General features: G+C 42.5%; 1 protein-coding gene across 2 annotated transcripts in view; it reads left to right on the top strand.

Annotated features, from left to right (window-relative positions):
- Nucleotides 1-14800, top strand: part of TBCK (TBC1 domain containing kinase) — a 494232-nt gene that overhangs the window by 427231 nt on the left and 52201 nt on the right. For both annotated transcript variants that reach the window (XM_069743716.1, XM_069743717.1), the window contains exon 25: nt 2701-2860. In XM_069743716.1, the coding sequence (XP_069599817.1) occupies nt 2701-2860 (160 nt within the window). The remainder of the gene's footprint in view (nt 1-2700; nt 2861-14800) is intronic.

Genomic DNA, 14800 nt, shown 5'->3' with positions numbered 1-14800 from the left:
TTCCAGTTAATGACCATGCTTCTTAACTGAGAACACTGCCAGATATACATCCAGCCTGTGAGGTTTGTGCTTTCCTGTGCCTTGCGTTTTGTAGGCTTGATCTGTTGCCTAACCTTGGACTTTGTTTTAACCATCCGCTTGTTTAACCCCTTCAGCTCTGATCCGTTAACCTCTCGGTGCTCTGACCTCGGAACGTTACCTGACTACACTTTTGTCTCTTCCTTCTGTTTATGACGTACTCTCCTGGCTTCTGACCTTGGACTCCTTGACCACTCTGACTCACGGCTTGGCCGTGAGAAGTGACTAGTGTCACATGGTGTCCATGACTGGACACAGTATTCCAGATGAGGGGGATAATTACTTCACATGGTCTAAACTCTATGCTTCTCTTAATATTTCCTAGAACCGTGTTTGCCTTATTTACTGTACCTTATTATTGCGATCCTCAACCTACTGAACTGCCACACAACCAGCTCTACCCTCTCCTAGTGTATCCTCACCCATCCCCTGCAGACTGTGAGCCCTCAAGGGCAGGGTCCTCTCTCCTTATGTACCTGTATGCCTTGTTTTTTGCTCATGTATAATTGTATTTGTGTATATTTGCCCCCTTTTCACATGTAAAGCGCCATGGAATAAATGGCGCTAGAAAAATGTATAATAATAATAATACTGCATCACACTATTTACTCATGTGCAGTCTATGATCTATTCGTATACCCAAGTCTTTTTCACATGTGCTGTAGCTTAGCTCTATTCCTCTCATTCTGCAGATGCAATTTTCGTTTCTCTTGCCCAGATGTAGAATCTTGCATTTCTCTTGTTAAATACCATTCTATTAGTCGCTGCCCATTGTTCAAGCTTATCTAGATCTTTCTGAATCCTTTCTCTGTTTTCTCTAGTGTTAGCTATCCCTCCTAGCTTTGCATCATCTACAAATTTGATTAGTTTACCTTCAGCTCCCTTATCGAGATCATTTATAAAAATGTTGAACAACAGTAGGGCCAAGACACTGGTTGTGTACTGCATGTGACAACAATCTCCCATAGTCTTCATTTGTCTGGCCTGTTGGGTAAGGTGACAAGACTAAAGCCTGTTCTTACAAAGAAAAACATCCAAGCCCAGAAATGTTTTGTCAAAACCTACATCAAGTCTGCCAAAGGCATGTTGATATAATGCTTTTTCGGCAGCTGGAACTGAGGCTTTAGTCAAGGTGGAGGGAATTATGAACTGTTCTAAATATCAGTGAATTTAGCATCAAAACTTTCAAGCTTTTGCTAAAAAGCTGAAAATGAAAAAGGATTTCACCTTCTTCAGCATGACAACGTCCCTATGCATCTCCAAATCAACAAAAGAATTTCAAAGTTTCTGAATTTCCCAGCCAATGCCCAGACCTGAATCCAAAATGAAAATGTATGGGAAGACCATAACAGTAGAAGTCCCAGAGAGGGGTCATTTAACATTTCTACCTTTGGAGCTCGAAATTTCTGGAACTTCTAGTGTTAAGAGGGTGCTGTACACAGAAGATACCTTAGTAATCTGAAAGCGCTAAGAAGGGTGGGCAAAGATTGCCAAATTTAAATGTGCCATGCTGATAGACTCCTACCCAAAAAGACCGAATGCTGGCATAAATTCAAAGGGTACTTGGAAAAACATTTAGTTTAAGGGTGTGAATATTTATGCAACCACTGTATTTTTTGTTGTGTTCATTTTATTTCCCACTCAAAATTGTTTGTTTCTCAACATTAAAGGAGGAGGAGGAGTTCTTAAATTATTTTTTGTGTATTATTTTTTTTACATGACAAAAAACCTATAATTTAAACATGGGGTGTATAGACTTTGTATATCCACTGTAAATGCACAACAAGCTTTTAAGCATTCTCCTATCACAACCAGTTTTGCTGCTGAAGCTCTTAAAAAAAACTATAGGCTGTTTAAGTGATGCCTGCATTTTGGTATAAGCTGCTGCAGAAAAATGTCAGGAAATTTGGTTTGCAAATTGCCTCTTCTGAGAGGAAGGAGAACTTAATCTCTATAGCACCACCTGTTGGAAGCAGAAATCCTACAAGTCACTTTCGACCCTTTAACAATTCTTGCTGACACGGTGTTTCGGGGTATTGCCCCTCGTCAGTGCAAAGTATGAGAATTGATCTGGCTAGATGAGAGGCTCTGGACCGACGTCTGAGTAACGTTTCTCCTTGTGGAGAGTGACATACCAGCTCTGGCATACCAATGTAAGGAGGCTTATTCGCTGTGCAATGTTCCCTAGGAAACTTAATATGCAAATTGCCTCTTCAGAAAAGAAGAGGACTTGAACTCTATTTGGTTGTGATTTTTGCTGCATGCAATATGTTACACAGGATGTATTTCTAGGGGTTGCATAGGTAGGAGTTGCAGCCAGACCCTGGAGCCTGAGGAGGCCAAAGTAAACCATCTCTCCAGTATGATATTTGTCTTATTAAAGAGGTTCAGTGAGCTTCATGTTATGACGCTTTGCTAAACACCTACTGTACGTCATACTAAGATATTCGTCACATAGGTCATTTTACAGGTAGAAACAAAGCTAATCCACCTATACATTTTCGTTTTGTAAACCTTTTTTCGAGACCCACAACAGATTTACTCATTGTTTTAATTAAAATTGTAGTGATGTGTATTTCCTAAAGGTATTTTCTTCCATTTTCCCTAACTCCTATGCCACAGCTTTAATCGAGGACATATACCAGGTAGCATCAATATGCCTTTTGGCTCTGCATTTTCTGTTGATGGTGACTTGGTGCCAGGTCCTGCCAGTGCCACTCTTCAAAGTTTCAAAGGCAAAGTCATCGTGTCTGTTGGGCATGTAACAACAAATGCAGCAGAGGTAAGTCTGAATACTTCCTTAAAGCTGTCATCAGGTAAAAAGCTGCCAGTGATTGCTCTCATTTTTATCTTGTTGCTCCCCTCGGTATTCAATTTTTTTTTTCTTTAAATTGGCCATACGGTCCCTGAGAGATGGACTTTTTTATTCAAAACGGAACAGTTTATAGACATGCCCCCAGAGAATTATGTGAAGCATGCCCCCTTGGTTGAGACCATAAATAATAACACTAAATAAAAAGACCCATCGCTCTGGAACCATATGGACAATTTAAAAAAATAAAAATAAATTAATTTGTGGGAATGAAAAAAAAAAGAGCTAAAACTGTCCAATTATGACCTAGTGAGAAGTCCTCTTTAAATTGTTTCTTAAGTAATTAAAGATTTCTGTATATTATGTGTCAGATCATAATTACGTGTATTATTATTATTATTTATTATAGCACCATTTATTCCATGGCGCTTTACATGTGAGGAGGGGTATACATAATAAAAACGGGTACAATAATTTTGAACAATACAAGTCACAACTGGTACAGGTGTATTGTAAGGCGGTATGAAAAAATGGAAACTAAGAAAACCACGTGGCTGTTAAAACTCTGTTAATGGTGTAGGGCAGGAAAATCCGCTTAAGCAATAAACCAATAATGTCAAACTTCCTGTCACTACATAAAGGTACCTTCACACATAACGATATTGTTAACGATATCGTTGCTTTTTGTGACGTAGCAACGATATCGTTAATGAAATCGTTATGTGTGACAGCGACCAACGATCAGGCCCCTGCTGGGAGATCGTTGGTCGCTGAATAAAGTCCAGAACTTTATTTCGTCGCTGGACTCCTGCTGACATCGCTGGATCGGCGTGTGTGACACCGATCCAGCGATGTCTTCACTGGTAACCAGGGTAAACATCGGGTAACTAAGCGCAGGGCCGCGCTTAGTAACCCGATGTTTACCCTGGTTACCATCCTAAAAGTAAAAAAAAAAAAAAAACACTACATACTTACCTACAGCCGTTTGTCCTCCAGCGCTGCGCTCTGCACTCCTCCTGCTCTGGCTGTGAGCATCGGTCAGCCGGAAAGCAGAGCGGTGACGTCACCGCTCTGCTTTCCGGCCGCTGTGCTCACAGTCAGTACAGGAGGAGTGCAGAGCACAGCGCTGGAGGACAGACGGCTGTAGGTAAGTATGTAGTGTTTTTTTTTTTTTTTACTTTTAGGATGGTAACCAGGGTAAACATCGGGTTATTAAGCGCGGCCCTGCGCTTAGTTACCCGATGTTTACCCTGGTTACCGGCATCGTTGGTCGCTGGAGAGCGGTCTGTGTGACAGCTCTCCAGCGACCAAACAGCGACGCTGCAGCGATCCGGATCGTTGTCGGTATCGCTGCATCGTCGCTTAATGTGAAGGGGCCTTTACATTGGAGCCCTAAAATGTATATTGGAGTGTCTTCAAAGGTTGTCACCATATCACTCGTTTCTCCAAGGATTTTTGTGGCATATCTAGAATCAGGCGTGGATGATCCTAATCCACTAGAGCACTAAGTATGAAATTACGGTAGCTCATTACTACCCTAGATCCTTGAAAGGTAACATTGACTATTCACGCAATAGACCACCAGAGAGACGACAGCTTATGTACACCTTGTTCCAAATTATTATGCAGATGACATTTTTCTCGGATTTTCCTAAATGGACGGGGCAAATACCAGTCAGTCTAATAAAAGTCATCACCCGTTAGATTATACATCGAATTTTATTGACGAAACCTCCAAATGATAACAGTATAATCTCCAAAATTAATAAAAACTCACTGTTCCAAATTATTAGGCACAGTACAATTTCTAAACATGTTTTAAAGAACTGAAAATTATCATTAGTTGAATTTGCAGCATTAGGAGGTCACATCCACTGAACAAAAAAGCTATTTAACTCCAAAACATCCTAACAGGCCAAGTTACCTGTTAACATAGGAACCATTCTTTGATATCACCTTCACGATTCTTGCATCCATTGAACTTGTGAGTTTTTGGAGAGTTTCTGCTTGTATTTCTTTGCATGAAGCCAGAAAAGCCTCCCAAAGATGCTGTTTTGATGTGAACTGCCTCCCATCCTCATAGATCTTTTGCTTGATGATACTCCAAAGGTTCCCTATAGGGTTGAGATCAGGGGAAGATGGGGGCCACACCATGAGTTTATCTCCTTTTATGCCCATAGCATAGCAGCCAATGACTCAGAGGTATTCTTTGCAGCATGAGATGGTGCATTGTCATGCATGAAGATAATTTTGCTCCTGAAGGCACGTTTCTGCTTTTTATGCCATGAAAGAAAGTTGTCAGTCAAAAACTCTATATACTTTGCAAAGGTCATTTTCACACCTTCCGGAACCTTAAAGGGCCCTACCAGCTGTTTCCCCATGATTACGGCCCAATACATGACTCCTCCACCTCCTTGCTGACGTTGCAGCCTTGTTGGGACATGGTGGCCATCCACCAACTATCCACTACTCCATCCATCTGGACCATCCAGGGTTGCTCGACACTCATCAGTAAACAAGACTTTTTGAAAATTAGTCTTCATGTATGTCTTGGTCCCACTGCAACCGTTTCGGCTTGTGAACACTGTTTAGGGGTGGCCAAATAGTAGGTTTATGAATCAAAGCAAACCTTTGAAGGATCCTACATCTTGAGGTTTGAGGGACTCCAGAGGCATCAGCAGCTTCAAATATCTGTTTGCTGGTTTGTAATGGCTTTTTAGCAGCTGCTCTCTTAGGATACCGTCACACATAACGATATCGTTGCTTTTTGTGACGTAACAACGATATCGTTAACTAAATCATTATGTGTGACATCGACCAACGATCAGGCCCCTGCTGGGAGATCATTGGTCGCTGGGGAAAGTCCAGCACTTTATTTTGTTGCTGGATCTCCCGCTGACATCGCTGAATCGGCGTGTGTTTCACATCCAGCTTTCTGAAAAAAATAACTGGAAAGCCTTCCTTCTATTTAAAACAGACCAATCTCCACTTTACAAAATCGGGTTCTTACCATTTGTATTTATAACTTGGCCATTCTGATCGATAAAAAAAATAAGATTTTATCTACACCCATCCATCACACTTGAAACTTTTGCCTTTTAGGATCCTATTCCCCCTGTTTTCTTTTCTTCTTTTTTTTCTTTTATTTTTTTTAAATAATTTATAATTTGTTGTTAACTACTCTACTATTCATTAGTGTTCTTGGGAAGTTTCAGTTTTGTTATCAGCTTTTCTTCAAGAAACAGCTATCAAGCAAAACTAACCTAGTATAAATACAATGCAGTGCTGACCACTAACATAAGTGGCTCTTTTGATAAAACAGGTGGTAAACGTCTGAAGTGTCAAGGGTAGAACCCCAAGAGTGCAGTTTTCCATCTTTCATTGATGCAGATTATACTTTTTTTTACAACATGTAAAAAATATAGGCTAATGCCAGCACACAGTATTACATTAAGGCCTCTTGCAGATGACCGTAAAACTCACAGGAGTGCTGTCCAATAGTATGAAGGATAGCGCTCGCCCCTATGGTATTCAATGAGACAGTGCATATGTCCCCAAAAAATTGCAGTGTGCATAATTTGCCTCCGATAATTATCGCATGGCACTTTCACTTTTGACCGCACTTGGACGACATTGAGTGCAGTCCGATTTTCACGGACAGACTGAATGGAGAAGATGGAGAATTTTTTTTTTTTTATTCTCCACATACGAGAAAACCAGACCACACTCTAGAAAATCGGTCCAATTATGCTGATCATACTCTGATCAGAGTGTTATCCGATTTTCTCAGATGCGGAGAACAAAGCAAAAATTCTCCATTCAGTTTGTACATGAAAAGAAAATCGGATCCAATATTTTCTATGGACCCATAGACATGAATTGGTGAGCACCATCTGATCGAAGGCAAATCTTGCATACTACCATTTTTTACTTAGACACTAGGAGCCCTAATAGTGTAATCGGGACTCTCCAGATAGCCAACAAAACAGGCACATGCAAACACACTGCCAGTAAAAATACAAATATCCAGGATTTATTGTGCACATGCAAAAGAAATCGTAACTGAAACAGGCTTACTTTAGCAACAAAACAGAAAATAGACTTTCTTGATGTCAGACTTTGTCACTTGTGCATTAATTGGTGTTTTTGACTGCACTTTACAGGGTCTGTTCAACAATAGTCCTTCACTTTTCACAGTGATATCTGCTCACTGCTCTCTGGTAGGTTTTAATCAATCATGCTTAGTCCCACCTACGGCTTCTGGTCAGGTAGATAAGATATAGAATAGCATACGGGAGTGACCTAACTCTTCAGTCACTTCTAAAACCTGGACTGAAATTCTAATTAAATAATTCAGTGAAATATCATTGCTGACCATAATATTTCCAGGACTTACATCATAGAGGCAACAAGCCTCTCTGATACATACCTCCCATTTACCATTTTAACTCCTGTGATAATTTGTAACAGGTACTCTAATGCTATGACCCGTATTCATATATATTATACATGCAAACACAATTAATGAGTATATAAACTTCATTATAGCTACAAAAATAATCAATGTGATCAAAATTGTACTAGCCCACCTACCAAAGGCAAGGCAACTTTAGCTGTATGTGCCTAGGCCTTAAATGAACTGGGGAAGAGTAGAATCCAACTATACTTTGCTCTTTTTTACACTTCCATGGTGTCCTGAGCTTGTACTTCAATCATTTGGATAAATGTTCCCCCAGTTTTGCAGAAAGACGTAAATCACCTGCACCAAAGCAAAATGTACCAAGTGGTTGATATTTTATCTTGTCTTTCTCGCTCTGAATGCTTCCACAGAACTTTCACATTACTTGCCAGACATCAGTATACCTAATATAAGGTAACCCCCATCCTTCCTGTGTTATGACAGGATAATTACCGTACATTATGTATGACATAGGATGTGTTATGGGAAGCCTTGGGTGCACCAAACCATGGACAGCATCCGGCGGGCACAGGAGAGCTCTGCATCAGCCTAGATGTTTTCATGTTCAGTCAATAGCTGACAGCGGCTAATGTGGTTTAATGCTAAGTGATGTCAGCGTGAAGGAATTTTTCAAGGAGCCTTCAGCTATTCAGTGGTTCAGGTATTCCATTTGTGTTCATAACATGTAGTTAAGCATTACAATTCTAATCCTCCACTTTGCCGTGATTCTGGAATATTTTCTTGTCAGAATAAAATGGGCCATAGACAGCTGTACTAATTATATTAGAAAGCTACCCTTGTTATTTCTGACCGTCATCTCAGTAGTTATTTAGGTGCCATATCTCAATCTTGGAGTGTCTTTATTTCCAGCATTTTTTCTTTTTACTATATTCTAAAAAATGTCAGACATATGAATGTATTATGCACCATGTATCTTAGAAAAATAAAATCCTTTTGTGTTTGGATTTTTTTCACAGTTTTTTATTGTGTATGTTTGGCTTTTAAGAAAACTCATAAAGCATTTTTATTTATTACTTTTATTAGCATTATATATAGAGAGGTGCTTCTCACAAAATTAGAATATCATCAAAAAGTTAATTTATTTCAGTTCTTCAATGCAAAACGTGAAACTCGTATATTATATAGAGTCATTACAAACAGAGTGATCTATTTCAAGTGTTTACTTCTGTTAATGTTGTCGACTATGGCTTACATCCAATGAAAACCCAAAAATCATTATCTCAGTAAACTAGAATAATTAACAAAAAACACCTGCAAAGGCTTCCTAAGCTTTTAAAAAGGTCCCTTAGGCTAAGTTCACATTAGCGCTCCGGGGCTTTGCGGAGGGCTGCATACTTCCTCCGTTAAGCTCCGCCTACTTCCGCTGCATGTGTCCTGCGTACCTATCTTTAACATTGGGTACGCAGGACTTGTTGCGTTTTGTGCGGACGGCGGGCAAGTCAAAATAATGCATCCGCATGTCCTGCGTACCCAATGTTAAAAATAGGTACGCACAGGGCCGGACTGGGACTAAAGTTCAACCCTGGTATTTGAAGTTACACAGGCCCTCTTGTCACATGGTGACTGTATAATATCTTTGTACACTTGTAGGCAGGGCCGGTTTTAGGCAAAGTGGGGCCCTAGGCAAAGTTTAAAATGGGGCCCCAAATGCTAACATATTGCACATCACAAATTTTCGGTTGTATTTACATGCGCTGATCTCAGGTCGCTAAATGAGTGTGATCGACAATCCTGAAGATGTTCATTGCTTGTTTCCTGGCCTCTTTCCACCAGCTGAAGAATAATGATGGGACAGAACGATCACTAACAGATCACCATACAGTATCATGTTATCAGCAGCACATCTCCATCGGCGATGTGATGCTAGGAACAATGATTTTTGTTCCAGCAAAAACAATCTGAATATGCAGCATTTTACTTGTTTAGTAAAATACACCCCATAGTCCTCCATATATTATAATGTGCACCACAGTCCTCCATATAGTATAATACACTCTCTATAGTCCTCCATATATTAAAATACAATGCTAAGTCCTCCATATAGCATAATACACTCCTCATAGTGCTCCATATAGTATAATGCACCGCCATAGTCATCCATGTAGTACAATTCACTTTCCATAGTATAATGCACCCCATATTTCTTCATATAGCATAACATATTCCCCATAGTCCTCAATACAGTATAATGCAGCCCACATATAGTATAATGCAGCCACCACTCTATAGAATATAATGCAGCCACCCCAGAGTATAATGCAGCCACCCCATAGAATATAATGCAGCCCCCCTCATAGTTTAATGCAGCTCCCTCATAGAGTATGATGCAATCACCCCTCAAAGACTATAAATATAATACAGCCCCCCTTAGAATATAATGTAGCCCCGAATAGAATATGATACAGCCCACCTCCCCACACAATATAATGCAGCCCCATCAAAGAGTATGATGTAATCATCCCTTATAAAATCTAATACAGCCCCCTACTGTTATGACCTGGTGGTCAGGACAATAATGGACCTGGTGGTTAAGAGCACACGGAATGACCCGATAGTTACTAATAATAAGGACGAGCTCTGGGACGTGGGAACTCTGCTGACCGCAATCCCTAAACCTATCAAACACACTAGAAATAGCCGTGGATTGCGCCTAACGCTCCCTATGCAACTCGGCACAGCCTAAGGAACTAGCTAGCCCTGAAGATAGAAAAATAAAGCCTACCTTGCCTCAGAGAAATTCCCCAAAGGAAAAGGCAGCCCCCCACATATGACTGTGAGTAAAGATGAAAATACAAACACAGAGATGAAATAGATTTAGCAAAGTGAGGCCTGACTTACTGAACAGACCGAGGATAGGAAAGGTTACTTTGCGGTCAGCACAAAAACCTACAAAAAGACCACGCAGAGGGTGCAAAAAGACCCTCCGCACCGACTCACGGTGCGGAGGCGCTCCCTCTGCGTCCCAGAGCTTCCAGCAAGCAAGACAACAAATTAAATAGCAAGCTGGACAGAAAAATAGCAAAGAAATACAAGCTGGAACTTAGCTTCTGATGGGAAGACAGGTCACAAGAACGATCCAGGAGTGAACTAGACCAATACTGGAATTTTGACAGGTGGCATGGAGCAAAGATCTAAGTGGAGTTAAATAGAGCAGCAGCTAACGAATTAACCTCGTCACCTGTGGAAGGAAACTCAGAAACATCCACCAGAGGAAGTCCATGGACAGAACCAGCCGAAGTACCATTCATGACCACAGGAGGGAGCCCGACAACAGAATTCACAACAGTACCCCTACCTTGAGGAGGGGTCACCGAACCCTCACCAGAGCCCCCAGGCCGACCAGGATGAGCCAAATGAAAGGCACGAACCAGATCGGCAGCATGAACATCAGAGGCAAAAACCCAGGAATTATCTTCCTGACCATAACCCTTCCACTTGACCAGGTACTGGAGTATCCGTCTCGAAACACGAGAATCCAAAATCTTCTCCACCACATACTCCAACTCCCCCTCAACTAACACCGGGGCAGGAGGATCAACGGATGGAACCACAGGCGCCACGTATCTCCGCAATAACGACCTATGGAACACATTATGGATGGCAAAAGAAGCAGGAAGGGCCAAACGAAATGACACAGGATTGATAACCTCAGAAATCTTATACGGACCAATGAAACGAGGCTTAAACTTAGGAGAGGAAACCTTCATAGCAACATAACGAGACGACAACCAAACCAAATCCCCAACACGAAGTCGGGGACCCACACAGCGCCGGCGGTTAGCGAAACGTTGAGCCTTCTCCTGGGACAATGTCAAATTGTCCACCACATGAGTCCAAATCTCCTGCAACCTATCCACCACAGTATCTACACCAGGACAGTCTGAAGACTCAACCTGCCCTGAAGAGAAACGAGGATGGAAACCAGAATTGCAGAAAAACGGCGAAACCAAAGTAGCCGAGCTGGCCCGATTATTAAGGGCGAACTCAGCCAACGGCAAAAAGGACACCCAATCATCCTGATCAGCAGAAACAAAGCATCTCCGATATGTTTCCAAAGTTTGATTAGTTCGTTCGGTTTGGCCATTTGTCTGAGGATGGAATGCCGAGGAAAAAGACAAATCAATGCCCATCCTAGCACAAAAGGATTGCCAAAACCTTGAAACAAACTGGGAACCTCTGTCAGAAACGATGTTCTCCGGGATACCATGTAAACGAACCACATGCTGGAAAAATAATGGCACCAAATCAGAGGAGGAAGGCAATTTAGACAAAGGTACCAAATGGACCATCTTAGAAAAGCGATCACAAACCACCCAAATGACCGACATCTTTTGAGAGACTGGGAGATCCGAAATAAAATCCATAGAAATATGCGTCCAGGGCCTCTTCGGGACCGGCAAGGGCAAAAGCAACCCACTGGCACGAGAACAGCAGGGCTTAGCCCGAGCACAAGTCCCACAGGACTGCACAAAAGAACGCACATTCTGCGACAAAGATGGCCACCAGAAGGATCTAGCCACCAAATCTCTGGTACCAAAGATTCCAGGATGCCCAGCCAACACTGAACAATGAATCTCAGAGATAACTCTACTAGTCCATCTATCAGGGACAAACAGTTTCTCCACTGGGCAACGGTCAGGTCTATCAGCCTGAAATTTTTGCAGCACCCGCCGCAAATCAGGGGAGATGGCAGACAAAATTACCCCATCTTTGAGAATACCCGCCGGCTCAGGAACACCCGGAGAGTCAGGCACAAAACTCCTTGACAGGGCATCAGTCTTCACATTCTTAGAGCCCGGAAGGTACGAAACCACAAAATCAAAACGGGAGAAAAATAATGACCATCGAGCCTGTCTCGGATTCAACCGTTTGGCAGTCTCAAGATAAGTCAAATTCTTGTGATCTGTCAAGACCACCACGCGATGCTTGGCTCCTTCCAGCCAATGACGCCACTCCTCGAATGCCCACTTCATGGCCAACAATTCACGATTACCAACATCATAGTTACGCTCAGCAGGCGAAAACTTTCTAGAAAAGAAAGCACATGGCTTCATCACCGAGCCATCAGAACTTCTTTGCGACAAAACAGCCCCTGCTCCAATCTCAGAAGCATCAACCTCAACCTGAAACGGAAGCGAAACATCTGGCTGGCACAACACAGGGGCAGAAGAAAAACCACGCTTCAACTCCTGAAAAGCCTCTACAGCCGCAGAAGACCAATTGACCACATCAGCACCCTTCTTGGTCAAATCAGTCAACGGTTTAGCAACAGTAGAAAAATTAGCGATGAAGCGCCGATAAAAATTAGCAAAGCCCAGGAACTTTTGCAGGCTCTTCACAGATGTCGGCTGAGTCCAATCGTAAATGTCCTGGACTTTAACAGGGTCCATCTCGATAGTAGAAGGGGAAAAAATGAACCCCAAAAATGAAACCTTCTGAACTCCAAAGAGACACTTTGACCCCTTCACAAACAAGGAATTCGCACGAAGGACCTGGAACACCATTCTGACCTGCTTCACATGAGACTCCCAATCATCCGAAAAGACCAAAATATCATCCAAATACACAATCAGGAATTTATCCAGGTACTCTCGGAAGATGTCATGCATAAAGGACTGAAATACTGATGGAGCATTGGAAAGCCCGAATGGCATAACCAGGTACTCAAAATGGCCCTCGGGCATATTAAAGGGACACTGTCACCTGAATTTGGAGGGAACAATCTTCAGCCATGGAGGCGGGGTTTTTGATTCACCCTTTCCTTACCCGCTGGCTGCATGCTGGCTGCAATATTGGATTGAAGTTCATTCTTTGTCCTCCGTAGTACACGCCTGCACAAGGCAATCTTGCACAGCGCAGGTGTGTACTATGGAGGACAGAGAATGAACTTCAATCCAATATTGCAGCCAGCAGGTAAGAAAAGGGTGAATCAAAAACCCCAAAACCCCGCCTCCATGGCTGAAGATTGTTCCCTCCAAATTCAGGTGACAGTGTCCCTTTAAATGCTGTTTTCCATTCATCGCCTTGTTTAATACGCACAAGATTATACGCCCCTCGAAGATCTATCTTGGTGAACCAACTAGCCCCTTTAATACGAGCAAACAAATCAGACAGCAACGGCAAAGGATACTGAAATTTGACTGTAATTTTATTAAGAAGGCGGTAATCAATACAAGGTCTCAAAGAACCATCCTTCTTGGCCACAAAAAAGAACCCTGCTCCTAACGGTGATGACGACGGGCGAATATGGCCTTTCTCCAAGGATTCCTTTATATAACTCCGCATTGCGGCGTGTTCTGGCACAGATAAATTGAACAATCGGCCCTTAGGAAACTTACTACCAGGAATCAAATTAATTGCACAATCGCAATCCCTATGAGGAGGTAGGGCACTGGCTTTGGGCTCATCAAATACATCCCGATAATCCGACAAAAACTCTGGAACTTCAGAAGGAGTGGAAGACGAAATAGACAAAAATGGAACATCACCATGTACCCCCTGACAACCCCAGCTGGACACAGACATAGATTTCCAGTCCAATACTGGATTATGAACCTGTAGCCATGGCAACCCCAAAACGACCACATCATGCAGATTATGCAACACCAGAAAGCGGATATCTTCCTGATGTGCAGGAGCCATGCACATGGTCAATTGGGTCCAATACTGAAGCTTATTCTTGGCCAAAGGCGTAGCATCAATTCCTCTCAATGGAATAGGATACTGCAAGGGCTCCAAGAAAAAACCACAGCGCCTAGCATACTCCAAGTCCATCAAATTCAGGGCAGCGCCTGAATCCACAAATGCCATAACAGAATAGGATGACAAAGAGCAAATCAGAGTAACAGACAATAGAAATTTAGACTGTACCGTACCAATGGTGGCAGACCTAGCGAACCGCTTAGTGCGCTTAGGACAATCGGAGATAGCATGAGTGGAATCACCACAGTAAAAACATAGCCCATTCCGACGTCTGTGTTCTTGCCTTTCAGCTCTGTTCAAAGTCCTATCACATTGCATAGGCTCAGGCCCATGCTCAGATAGTACCGCCAAATGGTGCACAGCTTTACGCTCACGCAAGCGTCGATCGATCTGAATGGCCAAGGACATAGACTCATTCAGACCAGCAGGCATGGGAAACCCCACCATGACATCCTTAAGGGCTTCAGAGAGACCCTTTCTGAAGATTGCTGCCAGGGCACATTCATTCCACTCAGTGAGCACAGACCACTTTATAAACTTCTGACAATATATCTCCGCTTCATCCTGACCCTGACACAGAGCCAGCAAGATTTTCTCTGCCTGATCCACTGAATTAGGTTCGTCATAAAGCAATCCAAGCGCCAGCAAAAACGCATCAACATCATGCAATGCCGGATCCCCTGGCGCAACGGAAAATGCCCAGTCTTGAGGGTCACCACATAACAAAG

The sequence above is a fragment of the Ranitomeya imitator genome, chromosome 1 (assembly GCF_032444005.1).
Source record: "Ranitomeya imitator isolate aRanImi1 chromosome 1, aRanImi1.pri, whole genome shotgun sequence".
Lineage (NCBI taxonomy): Eukaryota > Metazoa > Chordata > Amphibia > Anura > Dendrobatidae > Ranitomeya > Ranitomeya imitator.
This window is presented reverse-complemented; position numbering and strand designations above follow the sequence as displayed.